A 20878-nucleotide genomic window follows, 5' to 3' on the forward strand; every position below is an offset into this window, starting at 1 on the left:
TAGGCCAGACCAGGTAAGGACAGAAGATTTCCTTCCCTAAAGGACATTAGTGAAACAGATGGGTTTTTACAACAATCGACACCATGGTCACTATTAAACTAGCTTTTAATTCCGGATTTATTAATTGAATTCAAATTTCACCGTCTGCCGTGGTGGGTTTCGAACCCATGTCCTCAGAACATTAGCCTAGGCCTCTGAATTACTAGTCCACTGACATTACTAGTCCAGTGATATTACCACTACGCCACCGCCTCCCACCAATGCCCTGTGTAACTGAAGCATAACCTCCCTACTTTTGTATTCAATTCCCCTTGCAATAAACAATAACATTCCTATTAGCTTTCCTAATTACTTGCAGAGCCTGCATACGAACCTTTTGCGATTCATGCATTAGGACACCCAGATCCCTCTGCATCTCAGAGCTCTGCAATCTCTCACCATTTAGATAAGATGCTTCATTTTTATTCTTCCTGCCAAAATGGACAATTTCACATTTTCCCACATTATACTCCATTTGCCAGATCTTTGCCCACTCACAACCTACCTATATCAATTTGTAGCCTCCTTATGTCCTCTTCACAACTTACAACCTCCTTATTTACCTCCTCTAGCTTGCTCTGCCATTCAAATAGATCATAGCTGATGTACTTCAACTCTATTTACCCACCTTAGTTTCATACCTTTGATACCCCCACCCAAACATCTATCATCTCAATCCTTGAAAGCTTCCCGGCTGGGGAGAGAATTTCAGACATCTACCACCCTTTGTGTGAAAAGGTCCTTCCTCATTTCCCTCGGAAATAGCCGATCTCCAATTTCAATTTGAATCATCCTCCACACCCTGTCAAATTCTTTTAACACTTTAAACCCCTTGATCAGCTCACCTCTCAATCTTCTATACTCTAGGGAATACAAGCTTAGTCTATGCAACCTGTCTTCATAGCATAACCCTCTTAGCCCTGGTGAATCTGCACTGCGCCTCCACTCAGGCCAATATATCCTTCCTGAGAAACAGTGCCCAGAATTTATTGCAGTACTCCAGGTGGAGTCTAACCAAGGCTTTGCACAACTAAAGCATAACAGCCACCCCTTTGTAATCCATCCCCCTCGAGATAAAGATCGGCCTTTATCACTCATCTTGACATGCACAAAATCCAACTTCCCCACCCCACCAAAACATACACAAGGTCAATAACAAGTGACGTGCTTTTATAGAGAAATTAATCGGAAAGAAAAAGATTCCTGTACCTTAAAGAAGCAGCACAAATCATAGAGGGAGTCTCTGGGTCCTAAGAAGCCCCAGGTCAAGACCGGGCTGATATGCTCACAAACAGTGTAGAAATGAGCGATGAAGCCATTGGGCACCTGGCAAAGTCAAAGCACATAACAAAGAGAAGTGGCCAAAGTTTTTACTGGAAAGTCCTGGAGTTCAGGAGTAAAATATTTTCCCAACTTTACCTGCAGAGATTAACACATGTCAATCGCTAATTAAAGTCTTCCTCCCAATGCTCAGTTGAATGGAGTCTGTACAATTCATTTCACATAATAACCTTACAGCCATTCAACAGTGAAAATGTTCATCACGTCAGGCTGGACTGGATTTGAAGCTTGGTCCTAGAGATAGAACCACAGTATCTAACCCACTGCACTACTAACTAATGCTAAATTAGGGGCAGTTCTGTGCTGTGGGCCCATGATCACTAGAAATTGGAATGAGAATGCCCAACTCACTCCCTTTATTGCATACAATCTTACAGCACAGAAGGAGACCATTCGGCCCATCGCGCATGTGTCGGCTCTTTGAAAGAGCTGTCCAATAAGTCCTACTAGCCCAGTTGTTTCCCCATAGACCTGCATTTTTTTTCCCTTTTCAAGTACTTATCCAATTCCCTTTTGAAATTTAACATTGAATCTGCTTCCACCGCCCTTTCAGGCAGTGCATTCCAGATCGTGACAACTTGCTGCATTCTAAATATTTCTCCTTATCTCCCATCTAGTTCTTTCGTCGATTATCTTAAATCTGTGGCTTCTGGTTACCGGCCTTCCTGTGAGTGGTGATTGTTTCTCCTTATTTACTCTATCAAAGCCACTCATAATTTTGAACCCCTTTATTAAATCTCTCTTAACCTTCTCTGCTCTGAGGAGAATAACCTCAGCCTCTCTAGTTTATCCACATAACTGAAGCCCCTCATTTCTAGTATTTGTTAATTATATATTAATTGCATTTAATTGTATGCAGGTGGTAGGCATTAACTGGGGATTCACTTGTGCCAATATAAATAGGAACAGACTGAAACAGTGGTGGTTGGGTTAGGGGAGGTGTGTATTTGTAATGTGTATCTGTAAATAAATGCCTATTAAAGTGTGTCAGGATTGGCTCCAGTTCTGTCCTTCACCACCTGACTTTCTGGAACATAACAGTACTAATCTAGTAAATTTCCTCTGCACCCTCTCCAAGGCCTTGATATCCATTTGTTCTTGAGATGTGTATTATACTGGCAGGACTACATTTATTGACTTCAGGGAAAAGTCAACATTTAAATTTGCTATATTCGATAAAATAAATGTATCCCTTTCCATTCTCTTATAGTTTACATTTTAAGGGAAGTTGCTACTGAACAGGTTACTCACTATAATAAAGCTAGCAATTATATCTCAGGATTTACCAAACATGACAAAGCTTCCTTACTTTAAAAAGGATTTCAAGGCCATGGACAGGATTCAAAAGAAACTCACAAAGATGATCTTCGGGATGGGATGTTTTAACGGTAGGATTGGAGAAACTGGGGCTCCTTTCAATAGAACAAAGAAAATTAAGAGGAGATCTGATGAAGGGTTCAAGGTAATATTTCTATTTGGTAGATGAGTTGTTAGTTATAGAACTAAAGCTTAAGGTTATAACCAAAAGAGTGAAGGGAGAGGAAACCATTTTTTTTTTATTTTACAGAGGGTTGGTAGCACTTGGAATGCCTGGTTAGAGACAGTGGTGGAAGCAGAATCCATAATAGCTTGAAAAGAGAAGTTGGTACATTTTTGATTGTTTTTCAAATAGCTATGGGAAAGGGTAGTATAATGGGACTAGATGAATAGCTCTGTCAGAGAGCCTGTAGAGGCAAGATGGGCCGAAGGGAAAAGGGCATTATTATAGGACTAGGTGGCGAGCTCTATCAGAGAGCCAGCACAGGTATAATGGGCTGAAGGAAAAGGGCAGCAAATGGGATTCTATCAGTGGCACAAGCACAATGAGTTGAATGGCCTCCTTCTATGCAGTAAAATTCGATGATTCTATGACTCTAAGCATGATTTTATTCCCAAGTACTGTGTTTTTTTTTTAATATACATGACTTTTTATGGGATTCTTTTCTAAAACCACTACTGCCGACAAAGTTGAGACAGGAAATTGAGATAACAAGCGTACAAACGCTCAAGATGCCTATCTGCTGTGTTACCGTTTAGTTTATACAACCCCGCCTGATTACCCCTTTCCAGGAATCTCAAAGGTTTGGGTGTATAACCTGACCTGCTATTATCTGTTTTGCGCTCCTGCCCAAGTTGAACGACATACGAGCCTCACCAGTTGTCTCAACAGGGTACGGTGTGAGGCCCCACACAGTGTGCTTTGGAGATTCTGAAGTGCGCCATGGAGTAGTTTAGGTTTTTAAATTAAATGGAAAAAATGAGAAACTATGAAATTAGAATGTGCTGCGTAAATGCTGCTTATAATTCCTGATTGATTTTTAACGTTCTTTCCCCCATACCCACCTTCATCTGCTGTCTCTTGCTTTTCAGAACTGACCAACAACTTGAAGCCACAGCCTGAAACAAGGGAACAAAATAAATAAATGAAGATGACTGATCGTCTTGTAACTAAGATAGAAAGAAAGAACATGCATTTGTATAGCACCTTTCACATCCTCGGGATGTTACAGAACACTTCACAGCCAATGAGTTACTTTTGAAGTGTGGTCACTGTTATTTTGCAGTGGAATGGGGCAGCTAATTCAGACACAGCAAGGTCCCACAAATAACAATCAGATAATCTATTTCTGGTGATGTTGATTGCGGGATAAATATTGACCAGGACACTGGGGAGAACTTCCTTGTTCTTTTTCAACATAGTGTCACAGGATCTTTACATCCACCCAAGAGGGCAGATGAGGACTCAGTTTAACATGTCACCTGAAATACAGCACCTTCAGCAAAGCAGCATTCCCTCAAGTACAGCACTGAAATGATGATCAAGATTATGTGTTTTGAGTCTCTGTAGTGGGGCTTGAATCCATGACCTCCTGTTTCTGAGGCGAGAGTGCTACCAACTAACCCGTTGCAACCACAAAGGTGCAGCAATTCTGCAGCACCTACTCCTAATGCACACTGGGAGCAGGTGTTTTAATGGATGGAAAATCACTGGCTGGGAGTCGTCAATCTTCCAAGAGTGTGTCAGAAGTGGGTGCAACAGAATTTCCAACTTGGCTCAGTTGCTAGCACTTTCAGAAGACTGTGGGCTCAAGCCACACATCAAGCCATGGATAATCTGTCTGCTACACTCAACTAAACAACAACAGTTACTGTACTTCAAAGTAACTAATTGTGTGTGACGTGCCTCGCAACGTTTCTGAGGCTAACTACAAGGCTTTCTGTTTTTTAACTACATTTTGATTAGCAAAGAGCTGGAATAAAATTGGGCGAGCACGTTCATCTCCTAAACCTTCAGCAGTTTCAGGGAGTGTGAAGGTTTGTGAGTGAGAATTATCAGGTTATAGAATCATAGAGCACAGACGGAAGCCATTCGACCCATCATGCTTGTACCAGCTCCTTGAAAGAGCTATCCAGCTCATCTTACACCCTCCTGCTATTTCCCCATAACCTGACAATTTTCCCTTTCCAATTACATATCAGATTCTCTTTTGAAAGTTACTATTGAATCTACTTCCACTGCCCTTTTAGGCAGATCACAACAACTCACTGGATAAAAATGAGTTCTCATCTTCTTGGGGTTTTTGCCACTATATGTGGCTATACGTTTGGCTACATTGTAAATGTGTTGATGAAGATTTCATCTGGTCAGTAGAAACCCTTGTTTGCTTACTTAACAGTGTCACCAAACGCAGTAAACTGAGCAATTCCAACCTGTATTTTTTTGCTAAAACACGGAAGTTTGAGTCTTGCTTTAGTAAGCTAAAGGAGAAATTCCCAAATATAAATCGAAAACACAAGGAATGTGTCTTCTTCCAGTTCATACTTTAAATGATTATGCCAGTCTTTTTCATAGACGTGTTTTTTTTTTTCATTCTTGAATTATGGGCATTGCTGGCAGGGCCATCATCTATTGCCCAATCCTGGTTGCACATGTGAAGGTGGTGGTGAGCCACCTCCTTGAACTGCTGCAGTCTGTGTGGTGAAGGTGGTCCCATAGTGCTGTTGGGTAGGGAGTTCCAGCACTTTGACCCAGTGACGATGAAGGAACGCTGATATATTTCCAAGCTGGGATGGTTTGTGACCTGGAAGACAATTTGGAGATGAAGGTGTTCCCATACTGCCCTTGTCTTTCTAAGTGGCGGAGATCATGGGTTTGGGATGTGGTGACAAAGAAGCCTTGGCACAGCATTATAACAAGGAATACCACACGAGATTATTAAGTCAGAGATCATCAGTGAGAATTGGAATTGGTTAAGTATTTGAAAAGGAAGAGTATAAGAAATTGGGGGGAAACGAAAGGGAACCAGAATTCGAATTGACAGTTTCAGTTAATGAGCTGGGACTGACAGAGGCACAAAGGGCCAAATGGCCTCTTTCTGTGCTGATGGTCTTACTAACCCAAACTGATTCATCAATGTCCTTCACAGAAGAGCCTGCTACTTGATTTGACCGACATCTGCCTCCCTCCTCACACGACATGGTTGTCTCTTAAGTCCTCTGACCTGGGCCTAGTAAGCTAATTAATCATAAAAACAATGGCAGTAACTGAAGGCCTACTCCGATCTTCCCTGGGTACCAAGAATGGGCAATATATACGACCGTGCCAATGCTGCCCACATCCCAAAGAACAAAAAATGTAGAAAATTCTAGGATTCTCAAACAGGTGTCACTTCCAAAAATAATGTTTTTACAACAAATGTCCCCTACAGAATATGTTTCCTCTCATATATGGTAATTTGATACCTGTATTATCTTTCTCCTAGTTCCACTCAAATTTATTTTGCTTTATTTGCCAAGTCAGCTCTCTCAGGATGACCAGCACTACTTCAGCACCCAATTGAGGCCTCCCTCAGTCTCTTTGCTAGAATCAATCGATTTTGCTCCATTTGAAACGTAAACCAATTATAACGTATTAGACCATTGTTCATTCAGATGTTTTTCTCAGTTATAATTCAGCATTCTTTTCAGAAGCTGATGTTTTCTTTCTAAGCTGCATACCACAGTAAGGAAACACTTTCTCTTTTCAGACACAAAGCCAGAATGGAGGCCAAAAAAAGCAATTCTTTTGCCAAGGTCTTAGCAATATATCTCAGAATACTTCAGATTACTTTAACCAAAACCATGCAGTTGAGGTATGCGAGCTGGTTGATGAAACTTTTTTTTTAACTAGCATACTTTGGATGGTTAGGATGCAGGAATGCAGTATGTCCATATAAGGCATTAACCTACCATGAATAATGGGAGTCCTGAAATACCCCACAGATAGTGATCAGTGAAAACATGATGACATAGAATTACACAGTACTTACAGCATAGAAACAGGTCATTTGACCCAACTAGTCTATACTGGTGTTTATGCTCGACATGAACCTCCTTGCAGCTCTCTTCATCTAACCCTATCAGTATATCCTTTTACTCCTTTCACCCTCATGTGTTTGTCTAATTTCCCCTTAAATGCACCCACACAATTCTCAACTCCTCCTTGTGATAGTGAGTTCCACATTCTCACCATTCTCTGGGTAAAGAAGTTTCTTCTGAATTCCCTATTGGATTTATTGGTTACTATCTTGTATCTGGGGCTCCGAGCTTTGGTCTATGATACCTGAGATAAAATACTTGCTGCCTCAAAGGATTCTTAAGGATACGAATGAGGAATTAGTCTGATTATAAGAGGTGGATTTTCAACTCGCCATCCCCGGCAGCTATAGAAACCGCCTAATTTCCGGTTTCTTCAGATCAACAGAGATGAAAATTGGACGATTTCTGTAACAGGCGGGTGGTTCGCAACACCTGGAGGGGGTGGGGGACGCAGGAGGGTAAGATGAGCACCAACCTCATAGAGTCAAAAGGAAAATGAATGCTGCAAATCCCGGAAATCTGACAGGAAAACAGAAGATGCTAGACACACCCTGAAAATCTGTTAGCCCCTCAGAGCACTTTACAACCAGTCACTGTTGCTATGGAGGCAAATGAAGAAAGCCAAAAGTGAGCACAGCAAAGCTCTACAAACTGCAAATGTGATGAGTGACCATTTGACAGGCTTTTACTTGGCCCTAAACTCTGGAATTCCCTCTCTCCCGAACCTCCTCACTTCTCTCTCTCCTCCTTTATGACACTCCTTAAAACCTACCTCTTGACCAAGCTTTTGGTCATCCCTCCTAATATCTCCTTAGGTGGCTCGGTGTCAAATTCTGTTTTATAACGCTCCTGTGAAGTGCCTTGGGATGTTTTATTTTGTTAAAGCTGCTATATAAATACAAGTTGTTGTTATTTCATGGAATTTTAAACAAGTTAACATGTTTGATAAATTAGCAGGCAATGGAACTTCATGTAAATTTGTTAATGCAACTGTTACCAAGATTCAGCCCAGTATATCAGCACATTTTAGAAAAGATGTACAATATAATTCTTAAAAATCCTGCAATATTCACACAGGTTTGTTGATATTATGTATGATTTCCTGCTTACAGTTTCCTTGAAGGAATTGTTAAGCCAGCGATTGTTGACTACATTCTGTATCGATGTAGGGGGATTGTCCAGATCCTCAAAGGAATCCATCAGGATGAAGTCCAGGACAATGTCATAAAAATTCATGTGTTTAACCTGTTTGGAATATAAATGCACCTCAAATAAATTAGTGTATCATTGCTCACCAATGTACCTTATGGAGGTAAATCTTTGGCCTTAGTGCTCCAGGCACTGAACTTCACCTTCTGGGAGCAAACACTGGGAATTCCAGTGCTACCCATTAAAATTAATTGCCAATATGTCCTCCTTGTGGTGAAGCTCGGTACTGGGATCACTAAAAATGGAAATTTACCCCGGGAACGCAAGGACACGAGAGATGTGTTCAGGTCCTTGAAGCCTATCCCTCCAGTAGATTAACCATCAAAATCCCACCCCTCCAGGACATTAACCTTACATCAAAATCCCACCCCTCCAGTACATTAATCTTCCATCAAGGCCCACCCCTCTTATACATTAGCTCTCCTATTAAAGGCCATTCCACTAATATATTAACTCCTCCATTATAGTCCATCCCTTATAAACATTTCCTTTCCCATTATGGCGTCTAAATTGTGTTTCAAATAACTCTGACATTTTTGCCACGATTACTCTGTTTGGTGGATAACTCCAAACGTTTCTTTCTCTTTAAAAGGAGATTTTTCCTAAAACCTGTCTCAAATTAACTTTTCACTAAATTACATCTACTCCTAAACTCCTGGTTTACTGGTGTAAGTGTTTGCCTTATCTACACAATTAACTGACCACAATGAGGCACATTCTGAACTACATTTCTAGATGGTAAAACCCAAAATTTCTGCATTCTTTCCTCGCACTTTATCCACATTATATTAGGATCAGTTTGTTTCGCTTTACTGTACCCTTCATTTACTGTTTAGCCAGGATGTTAGTACAGGGGGACAGAACAGTCCCCATTTCAAGCCAGTGTTAGCATCAAGCAATCCCAGGTCAGTTGTCGCATGAGCTAGATGCAAAGTAAAGCTCCTGCTGCTCTGTCCCAACAGCAGGCGTTAGATCCAATTTCAGGTCATTTGTTTTCCACTTCCTATATCAGTTATCAGTTAGGGCGGCACAGTGGTTAGCACCGCAGCCTCACAGCTCCAGCGACCCGGGTTCAATTCTGGGTACTGCCTGTGTGGAGTTTGCAAGTTCTCCCTGTGTCTGCGTGGGTTTCCTCCGGGTGCTCCGGTTTCCTCCCACATGCCAAAGACTTGCAGGTTGATAGGTAAATTGGCCATTATAAATTGCCCCTAGTATAGGTAGGTGGTAGGGAAAATATAGGGACAGGTGGGGATGTGGTAGGAATATGGAATTAGTGTAGGATTAGTATAAATGGGTGGTTGATGGTCGGCACAGACGCGGTGGGCCGAAGGGCCTGTTTCAGTGCTGTCTCTAAACTAAACTAAAACTAAACTTATCCTGCGGCCTCTTTGAGTGAGATAAATGTTCCGTGTCAGTTTTGCGGCATAGGCCCAAGCTCAGTAGGAACTGGACGGAGACTACCCAAACTCACTTCATGTAGAACCTTTACAAGCTAGCAGGCATTCATCCCATGTGCTAGGCTAGAATTGTGCACAGCTCTCAGCGATAAAAGGTCAGGATCTAACTCATTATCCCACCAGTTCAGAAGTAAGCATTACTTATTTGCGATTTAAGGACTAAAACTGAACACAGTTGTTTGTATAAATACAAAAAAAGTACTAAAATGTGTTGTATGGTACAGGCCATACTGTACTGGCCATTATAACACTGAATGTTGACATAAAGGAGCATGTGAAAATAGTTGTCTCTAATATGCCTTAATGTCAAGAATCAAGCTGATTAGTATAGCCTGGTGACCAATTCAAACAGAAGTTATATCTCTCCCATCTCATCAGCTCGTTCAAGACTTGGAAATCGAGCATGATGCAGCTCACTCAGCCTTGTATCAAACCCCCTCGCACTGCTCACTGAAACTGGTCAAATGTGGACAATCACAAGATGGGTTTGAACGCTGTTGGTCAATTTGGTCTGTCCCTTTGAGAATGACAGCCCAATCAAGGCTGTTAACGTATATCTGGACAGGTAGACAAGACCCAGGATTAAATTCGCATTTGAGAGGCAGGTTTGCTCAGTGGACCAAAAAACAGGACAGCTTGTTCCTGCATCGGAGCTTCAGAAGAAGCACAAAGACAAAGGTTAATCAACTGAATACATGAGGACAGACTATAGTGTAGCCTTATTCTAGAATATTCTTTAAGGGCTGTTCTATTCCTAGCCAAGTTAGAGCATCTGTAATAGAAATTCCAACAGTCCAATACATCCATGCTATTAATGAGCTTCCCAGATGTCTCAGCTAGTTAATGCAGTGATTAGCTGAAGTGTCTAGATCAGAGGTTCAATTCCTGGTCTATGCTCATTAAACTGTTCTAGCCAGACCACATTTGAGGTGTGACAATTGGCCTCAGTAACTCAGGATTCCTGCTCCTGATCTCGAGCCAAAAATCCCTGTTGGAAGAACAGTCATCAGGTGAAGATGACCCCACACTCAAGTAATCAGGTGACAATCACGATTATAGGCTCAGATTTGAGGAATGGTTTCAACAACATGGGACAAGTACGATGAAGTGTCTTTTTTCTTGCACCCTATCTGCTCCTCAACTTTTCCATCATGCAGCTATCCATACATTATTAACAATCTCCAGTAAGATGTATGCTTCCTGTCCACAAACCTTACTTCCTCTCGTCACAACTTTTGGTCAAGCTTTAATGTCAACATTTAACATTGTAAATTCCCATTCAACTTTGCTATGTCAACAGTCACAATGTAGTTCCAGGCTCTGGTGGAATTTAAATTCAATTAATTAATAAAAATCTGGAATTGAAAGCTAGTTTCAGTAATGGTGCCATGAAACTATCAGCGATTGTCATAAAAATCCATCTGGCATCTCACGTCCTTTAGGGAAGGCAATCTGCTGTCCTTACCTGGTCTGGCCTACATGTGACTTCAGACCCACAGCAATGTGGTTGACTCTGAACTGCCTTCTGAAACGGCCTAGCAAGTCACTCAGTTGTCAAGGGATGGGCAATAAATGCTGGCCTGCATCCCATGAAAGAATTTTAAAAAAAAAAAAACTTTTGTTGGCATCTTGTTTATTAAAAACACATATTCATCAACTGTCCATGGATAATGTCATGGGCAAATGAGATACTGTAAATAGGTAAATTTATATTATTAATTAGAGGCAGCATTTCTGTAAAGGGTTGTTGGATTTCTGAGCCTGTCTCTGTGAGAAATAGGTCAAATTAGGTTCAAACTAGCATTTTGGTCAAAAAAAATGAAGACCATACACAGGACAATATTTTAACCAGATGTTCCCAAAGGACTTTGACTGTACTGGTTGAATTTTCAGACACTCAATACATTTATTCAATTCTTCTTTCCCAGCCTTTTCTGTTACATTACTGGCTCACCCCTCGTGTCGCAAGTTCTCGCTGGGTTGTCTCCCAGTGATCAGTTTGCTGCAGAAAGTATATCATCTCTTCGAAGACCTCCTCGAACCCTTTTGGATTCTAGAAAAATCAGGGAAACATTTGAATTAGTCCTCACCATTTTGAGCTGTACAATTTTCTTCCACCTTCTGGGGAGGCCATGATTTTGCAGAGTCCCTGAAATTTTACAAAGCCAGGGCAGAGCACAATGCGATGATAACAGAAAGTGCCTTGAAGGGTTGCAGACCTGAAACATTAACTCTGTTTCTGTCTCCACAGATGCTGCCAGATCTGCTGAGTATTTCTGGCACTTTCTGTTCTCATTTCAGAGTTCCAGCATCCGCAGTATTTTGCTCTTATTTGAGGGCACAATGGGGTCGGTCTTGACTTTGTCAGATAGTGTAAAACAGGCAATAGAAAATCACCAGGCTGTTTTACGTCACTCCTGATATTTATTTCCTACGGAGCCAACAGAAATAAAAATCAGGGGAGTTGCAAACAGACAGCCAATTCACTACTACTTGGTTTACTCTATCTTCCAAAGTCAAAAAAACAGTTTTACAATACCTCTGAAAGAATTGTGGCTAACACTGAGCTAAAGCACTGTTCAATTGTGGGCTAGAAATTGTATTTGACGAAACACCTTTCTGATTAAAATTGTCATGAGAACAGATGAGCTATCCTTTCAGGTGTGGACCCTACATTTCCCCTTATTGTTTCAGATTTCCAGCATCTGCAGTGTTTTCCTTATCATCTTTCTGTTGCTGTTTACATAGGGCATATTTGTGACATTCTTTGTTTTGCAAAGCTTTTCGGCCATGGCTCAGTAGCACTGTTGCATCTTGGTTAGAAGGTTGAGGGATTAGACCCCACTCTCAGCTTTGAACACAAAATCTGGGTTTACACTCCAGTGTAGTACTGAGGGAATGCTGCACTTTCAGAGGTTCATCTTTCAGATAACAACAACTTACATTTATATAGCACATTTAATGTCTTAAGGTGCCTAACAAGAGCGATATCAATAAAAACATTTTTGACACCAAGCCACATAAGTAGATAATTCAGACAGGTGACCAAAAGCTTGATCAAAGAGGTAGTTTTAAAGGAACATCTTAAAAGAGGAGAGGCAGAGAAGTGTAGGGAGGGAATGCCTGTGCATGGAGAGGGTTGCAGAGAAAAGGAGGGGCGGAACCATGGAGGGATTTGAAAACAAGGATGACAGTTTTAACATTGAGGTATTGTCGGATTGGTGTTCAGGATTCCATTGCATTACTGGGAGAGCAGAAAGTTCTCCCTTATCCTAACCAACATTCCTCTCAAAGAACACCACCAAACGTAGAAATTCACTGGCCATTCATCTCATTGCTGCTTGTGGGACCTTACAGCTGTAAAATGACTTGTGCCTTTTCTGCAATGAATTTCAAAAGTAATTCACTGTGTGAAAAGATTTTTGACATTTTGATAACAAGATAGATCGTGGGAAAGAACTTGAGTTACGACTAATGGATTATTTCTGTAGCACAGTCACTCCTGTTCTGCAGTGTGAGAATAATGGGAGGGTGGATAAAGGGAGTGAGGGTGAAGGGAGTGAGGGTGAAGGGAGTGAGGGTGAAGGGAGTGAGGGTGAAGGGAGTGAGGGTGAAGGGAGTGAGGGTGAAGGGAGTGAGGGTGAAGGGAGTGAGGGTGAAGGGAGTGAGGGTAATATTAGTAAGAATAATGCAGTGTGGTTAATGGGAGAGCACTGGGAATGTGGTTACCGGGAGCACAGATATTGGGCCAGTGTTAAATGGGAGAATGCAGATATTGGAAGAGAGTGTGAGTCAGATAACAGGAGCATGGATAATCAGAGAGGATGGATAATGGGAACATGGATAGTGGGAATACTAATAATAGAACTGTGGAGACTGGGAGCATGGAAAATGGGAGTGACAATAAGGGGATTGCGAATATCGGGAGAACATTTAATTGGAGAGCACAGATTATAGGAGTGCGGATAATGTAAGAGTGTGGCTAGTGGGAAAATGTGGATCTTGCTAGTGTGGATAATGGGTGTACAGAGGGTGGGAGTGTGGATGATGGAAGATGGTGGATAGTAGGAGTGCAGATAATGGGATTGCAATGATGGATTAGCATAGATGGTGGGATGCTGATGATGAGAAAGTTTGGATAATGAGAGTGTTGGTAATGAGTGCAGAGAATCAAAGTTCTACTATGTACCAAAATTTCTGATAGATGCACTAAAGAAAATGACTCGACCATTAATCTTATAAACAGTCCCTAATATAGTTTATTTTAATATGGAAAGAAATGAAGATGGAGGATGACCACTAAACAGACAAGTGTTGCTACAAAAAAGTTAGAACTCATACCTTGTGTGCTTTCATCATAATCGCAGATAGAATCTTTTTTCCCACCTCTGCGAAGAACTTTCTATTTGTTACCTCAGAAAGAATTACCTGCAAAGGTGGAGAAATTAGTGTGAAACAGATACTGGACGTATGTTTCAAACTTCATTTTCTTAGCTACAGTGTTGTTGAAACACTATGACTTCAGGCTTTCTGTTCTCTATCAGTTCAGCTCAGTGTTAGCTCTACAGCCTCTAAATCAGAACACTGGGGATTCAAGCCCCACTCCAGAATTTGAGTACATTTGAATCCGCTTCCATTCCCCTTTCAGGCAGTGCATTTCAGATCATAACAACATGAAGGATAAAGATATGATTCTTCGCATCAGTCCTGGTCACACTGAGGGGTTGATGTATTGTCAGAGATACTGTCCTTCAGATGAAGATGTTAAAAATCCTGTGCTACAACTTGAACGGCGGCCAGGGCGAGCGGTGGCTAACATTCCTCCTTCAATCAACACCCCAAAGAAACATTGATCCAAATGCTCTTAACGGGATTTCTGCAGTGCACAAATTGGTTGCTGCATCTGCTACATAATAAGTCATTGCACTTCAAGGTAACCCAAGGTAATCAGTGACAGCACTTTTGCCTCTGAGTCAGAAGGTTGCGGGTTCAAGTGCCACTCCATAGATCTGAGTACAAAATCCAGACTGACACTCCAGGGAAGTACTGAGGGAGTGCTGCGTTGTTGGAGGTGCTGCCTTTCAGATGAGTTGTCAAACTTTGCACTATTCAAAAAATAGCACAGAATTCCTGTTCAGTGTCCTGGCCAGTATTAATCCCTCAACCAACATCACTAAGACAGATTATCTGATTATCACATTAGGGAACATAGCAACAGGAGTAGGCCATTCAGCCCATTGAGCCTGTCCCACCTTTCAATATGATCATGGCTGATCATCCACTTCAATGCCTTTTCCCCACACTATTCTCATATCCCTTTATGTCATTGGTATTTAGAAATCTGTCAATCTCTACTTTAAACATACTCAATGACTGAGCTTCCATAGCCTTCTGGGGTCGAGAATTCCAAAGATTCACAATCCTCTGAGTAAAGAAATTTCTCCTCATCTCTGTGCTCAGTGGCTTCCCCCTTATTTTGAAATTGAGTCCCCTGGTTTTGGACTCTCCAAACAGGGGAAACATCTTAGCTGCATCTACCCTGTCTATCCCTTTAAGTATTTTGTAGGTTTCAATGAGATCATCTCTCATTCTTCGAAACTCTCGAGAATACAGGCCCAGTTTCCCCAATCTCTCTTCATAGGACAGTCCCACCATTCCGGGAACAAGTCTGGTGAACTTTCGTTGCACTCCCTCTATGGCAATAATATCCCTCATAAGATAAGGGGACCAAAACTGCACACAGTACTCCAGGTGTGGTCTAACCAAGGTTCTATACAACTGAAGCAAGACTTCACTACTCCTGTACTCAAATCCTCTTGCGGTAAAGGCTAACATACCATTAGCCTTCCTAGTTGCTTGCTGCACCTGCATGTTAGCGACTTATTGACAAGGACACCCAGGTCCCTTTGTACATCTACACTTTCTAATCTCTTACCATTTAAGAAATATTCTATACATCTATTCCTCCTACCTCACATTTTTCCACATTATATTCCATCTGCCACATTCTTGCCCACTCACTAAGTCTGTCCAAACCCCCTTGAAGCCTCTTTGCATCTTCCTCACAACACACATTCCCACCTAGTTTTGTGTCACCTGTGAACTTGGAAATATTACATTTGGTCCCCACATCCAAATCATTGATATATATTGTGAACAGCTGGGGCCCCAGTACTGATCCTTGCGGTACCTGTTTATTCCTACTCTCTGTTTTCTGCCTGTTAACCAATCCTTAATCCATGCCAGTATATTACCTCCTGTCTCATGTGCTTTAATTTTGCTAACCAACCTCCTGTGGGGGACTTCTTCAAAAGCTTTCTGAAAATCCAAGAATACTACATCCACCAACTCGCCTTGATCAATTCTGTTAGTAACATCCTCAAAAAACTCCAAAAGGTTCATCAAACTTGATTTCCCATTCATAAATCCATGTTGACTATGCCCAATCAGATCATTATTATCCAAGTTTCCATTTATCACATCCTTTAGAATAGATTCTAACATTTACCCTATTACTGATGTAAGGCTAACAGGTCTGTAGTTCCCTGTTTTCTCTCTCCCTCCCTTCTTAAATAGTGGGGTGACATTTTCTACCTTCCAATCTGTAGGAACCACTCCAGGATCTATAGAATTTTGGAAGGTGATCACCAATGCATCCACTATCTCCATAGCTACCTCTTTCAACACTCTGGAATGTAGAATATCAGGTCCTGGGAACTTATCAACCTTCAGCCCCATTTATTTTTCCAATATAACCTTCTTACTAACACTAATTTCCTTCAATTCCTCATGCTCCCTTGTCCCTTGGATCTCTAATTCTGGGAGATTTCTTGTATCTTCCTCAGTGAAGACAGAAACAAAGTAATAATTTAACTTCTCTGCCATTTCTCTATTACCCATTATAAATTCTCCTGACTCTGCCTGTAATGGACCCACATTCGTCTTAGCCAAACATTTCCTTTTTACATATCTATAGAAGCTTTTACAGTCTGTTTTTATGTTTTTTGCTAGTTTACATTCATATTCTATTCTCCCTTTCTTTATCAGTTTCTTGGTCCTCCTTTGCTGCATTCTAAAATCCTCCCAATCCTCAGGTTTGCTGTCTGTGGAAGTTTGCTGTGCACAAATTGATTGCCACATAGAAACATAGAAAATAGGAGCAGGAGTAGGCCATTCGGCCCTTCGAGCCTGCTCCACCATTCATCATGATCCTGGCTGATCATCCAACTCAGTAACCTGTTCCCACTTTCCCCCGTATCCTTTGATCCCTTTCGCCCCAAGAGCTATATCTAACTCCTTCTTGAAAACATAAAATGTTTTGGCCTCAACTGCTTTCTGTGGTAGCAAATTCCATAGGCTCACCACTCTCTGGGTGAAGAAATTTCCCCTCATCTCAGTCCTGAATGGTTTACCCCGTATCCTTAGACTATGACCCCTGGTTCTGGACTCCCCCACCATTGGGAACATTCTTCCTGCATCTACCTTGTCAAGTCCTGTTAGAATTTTATAGGTTTGTATGAGATCCCCCCTCACTCTTCTGAACTCCAACGAATATAATCCTAACCGAATCAATCTCTCCTCATACGTCAGTCCCACCATCCCAGGAATCATTTCCTACATTGCAACAATGACGACACTTCAAAAGTATTTCATTACCTTGCACATTGATTAAAAGCCTAATATTCTAAATTGATAGAATCACAGAATCTTACAGTACAGAAGGAGACCATTTGGCCCATCATGCTTATACTGGCTCTTTGAAGCAGCTATCCAATATAATCCACTTCCCTGCTCTTTCCCCTTAGCCCTGCAAACTTTTCCTTTTCAAGTATATATCCAATTCTCTTTTGAAAGTTATTATTGAATCTGCTTCCGCCACCCTTTCAGGCAGTGCATTCCAGATCATAACAACTCACTGCATTTAAAACCTCTCCTAATCTCTCCTCAGGTTCTTTTGCCAAATATCTTAAATCTGCACCTACTGGTTACTGACCCTCCTGCCAGTGAAACAGTTTCCTATCTACTCTTATCAAATCCCCTCATAATTTTGAACATCGCTATTAAATCACCCCTTAATCTTCCCTGCTGTAAGAAGAACAATCACAACTTAGAATCACAGAATGGTTACAGCACAGAAAGCGGCCGTTTGACCCATCGTGTCCATGCTGGCTCTCTGTAAGAGCAACTCAATTAGTCCCACTCCCTGCCTTTTCCCCGTAGCCCTGTAAATGTTTTCTCTTCAGATACTTATCCAATTCCCTTTTGAAAGCCACAATTGAATCTGCCACCACCGCACTCTCAGGTCGTGCATTCCAGATCCTAACCACTCACTGCGTAAAAAAGCTTTTCCTCGTGTCTATTTTAGTTCATTTGCCAATCACCTGAAATCGGTGCCCTCAGGTTCTCGATCTATCCACCAACAGGAACAGTTTCTCTCTATCCACTCTGTCCAGACCCCTCATGATTTTGAATACCTCTATAAAATCTCCTCTTAATCTCTTATCCAAGGAGAACAGACACAGCTTCCCCAACCTATCCACGTAACTAAGTTGCTCATTCCTGGAACCATTCTTGTGAATCTATTCTACGCCCTCTCTAATGCCTTAGTATCCTTCCTAAAGTGTGGTGCCCAGAACTAGACACAATACTCCAACTGAGGTCGAACCAGTCTCTTATACAGGTTTATCATAAGTTCTTTGCTTTTGTACTCTATGCCCCTATTTATAAAGCCCAGGATCGCATATGCTTTATTAATGTCAATCTGCCCTGCAGCCATCAATGATTTGTGCACATATACCCCGGGTCCTTCTGCTCAAGCACTCCCTTTAGAATTGTCCCCTTTAATTTATATTGCCTCTCATAATTCTTCCTACTACCAAAATGAATCACTTCACATGATTTTGCATTAAATTTCATCTGCCACTTGTCTGCCTATTTCACCACCCTATGTCCTCTTGAAGTTTATCACTATCTTCCTCACAGTTCACAATACTTCCAAGTTTTGTGTCATCCTTAGATTTTGAAATTCCTTTATGCCCAAGTCTAGGTCATTAATATAGATCAGGAAAAGCAGGGATCCTAACACTGACCCCACTATATAACTTCCTCCACTCCAAAAAACAACTATTCACCACGACTCTCTGCTTCCTGTCATTCAGCTAATTTCATACCAATGCTGCTACTCTCCCTTTTATTCCATGGTCTCTAATTTTGCCAACAAGCCTGCTCTGTGGCACTTCATCAAATGCCTTTTGAAAGTCCAGGTATACCACATCAGCCACATTACCCTCATCAACCTTCTCTTACCTCATCAAAAAACTCAACTAAGTTAGTTAAACAATAAAATCTGTAGAAAGCCTATAAAAGGGTTAAACAGATTACTCCCATGAAGCCAGTCTACAAATACCAAACTCCTCAGTATTTTCTCAATTGAAGTAGAAACACAATACAAACACCTGAAGAACATTCAGTCCAATGTATCAAACAGCAGCCACTCACAATCTTTGAACAAAGGCATGTTATTGAATTGTCCGATATAAATACAGAAATAATGTGAGACCATCCATTTTATTGCACAAAGGGCATCAGAATTTTTTTGCAATTTATTATTGATTTTATTGCTATAACTAATCACCCTTTAATACAGCAAATAATTGAATTTGCTTCACATTATGGGATACAAACAGTAGTTATCATTATCTAGCACAGTATTGATATAAGTTTTAAACATCTCATCATTCCACAGTTTTGGTGCGATGGAAAACTTACTTATGTCCTGAAGTTATAAATAATCCTGGGATTATGAATGCCTTTCACATCAATGGACTATAGTGTTGGACACACATAGATGCAAACAGTAGGCGTAGAACTTCGAAGCCAAGGCTGCATCTAGGGCCGGAGTACACTGAGGTCAAGAGGTTAAGACCACATCAAGTCAATAACCTGATGGCTTGATCTTCACACAAGGTGGAGTATAAGTACAGTCCACTGTCAAGCAAGGTTGAAAAGTTCCCAGACAGATAATTGCCACGCTCGGGGAATATCTTCAAAAGCTTTCCAAAAGGCATTCGATAAGGTGCCACATAAAAAGTTACTACACAAGATAAGAGCTCATGGTGTTGGTGGTAATATATTAGCATAGATAGAGGATTGGCTAAATAACAGGAAACAGAGAGTTGGGATAAATGGGGCATTTTCAAATTAGCAATCCATAACTAATGGGGTGCCACAAAGATAAGTGCTAGGGCCTCAACTATTTACAATCGATATTAATGACTTGGATGAAGGGATGGAGTGTACCAAATTTGCTGACAATACAAAGATAGATAGGAAAGCAAGTTGTGAGGAAGACACAAAGTGTCTGCAAAGAGATATAGATAGGTTAAGTGAGTGAGCAAAAATTTGGCAGATGCAGTATAATGTGGGAAAATGTGAGGTTGTCCACTTTGGCGGAAAGAATAGAAAAGCAGAATATTATTTAAGTGGAGAGAGACTGCAGAATGCTGCGGTACAGAGGAATCTGGGTGTCCTTGTACATGAATCACAAAAAGTTAGCATCCAGGTACAGCAAGTAATTAGGGTGGCAAATGGAATGTTGACATTTATTGCAAGGGGGATGGAGCATAAAAGTAGGGAAGTCTTGCTACAACTGTACAGGGTATTGGTGAGACGGTACCTAAAGTACTGTACACATTACTTAAGGAGGGATACACTTACATTGGAAGCAGTTAAGAGAAGGTTCATTAGACGATTCCTAGGATGAAGAGGTCGTCTTATGAGGAAAGGTTGAGCAGCTTGGGCCTATAATCATTGGAGTTTAGACGAATGAGAGGTGATCGTATTGAAACATATAAGATTCTGAGGGGCTTGTCAGGGTAGATGCTGAGAGGACGTTTCCCCTCATGGGGAAATCTAGAACTAGGGGACACAGTTTTAAAATAAGGGGTCTCCCATTTAAGAAGGAAATGAGGGGGAATTTTCTCTCAGAGGGTCATTAATCTTTGGAATTCTCTTCCCGAGACAGCAGTGGAGGCTGGGTCATTGAATATATTCAAGGCTGAGTTAGACAGATTTTTGATCTACAAGGGAGTCAAGGGTTATGGGGGACAAGCAGGAAAGTGGAGTTAAGTCCGCAATCAGATCAGCCATGATCTTATTGAATGGTAGAGCAGGTTTGAGGGGCTGAATGGTCTACTCCTGTTCTTATTTCCTATGTTCTTATGAAAATGCTAAAAAAAAAGCTGGAATGAAATAGCAATGACAGATCTACAACAAAAAAATATACTCATTATAGAGTCATACAGCACCGAAACAGGCCCTTCGGCCCACCGAGTCCGTGCCGACCATCAACCACCCATTTATACTAATCCTACATTAATCCCATTTTTCCCTCTCACATCCCCACTTTCCCTCCATTCTCCTACCACCTACCTATA

At 41.3% G+C, this 20878-nt stretch overlaps 1 protein-coding gene across 2 annotated transcripts in view; it reads right to left on the reverse strand.

The window, feature by feature from the left end:
* miga1 (mitoguardin 1) overlaps positions 1-20878 on the reverse strand; it is a 105588-nt gene that overhangs the window by 5351 nt on the left and 79359 nt on the right. For both annotated transcript variants that reach the window (XM_068036682.1, XM_068036680.1), the window contains exons 12-16: positions 13785-13871; positions 11398-11496; positions 7888-8022; positions 3763-3816; positions 1249-1365 (exon numbers count right to left, since the gene is read on the reverse strand). In XM_068036682.1, coding sequence (XP_067892783.1) covers positions 1249-1365; positions 3763-3816; positions 7888-8022; positions 11398-11496; positions 13785-13871 — 492 coding nt within the window. The remainder of the gene's footprint in view (positions 1-1248; positions 1366-3762; positions 3817-7887; positions 8023-11397; positions 11497-13784; positions 13872-20878) is intronic.

This window comes from Heterodontus francisci, chromosome 8 (genome assembly GCF_036365525.1).
Source record: "Heterodontus francisci isolate sHetFra1 chromosome 8, sHetFra1.hap1, whole genome shotgun sequence".
NCBI classification, from domain to species: Eukaryota; Metazoa; Chordata; class Chondrichthyes; order Heterodontiformes; family Heterodontidae; genus Heterodontus; species Heterodontus francisci.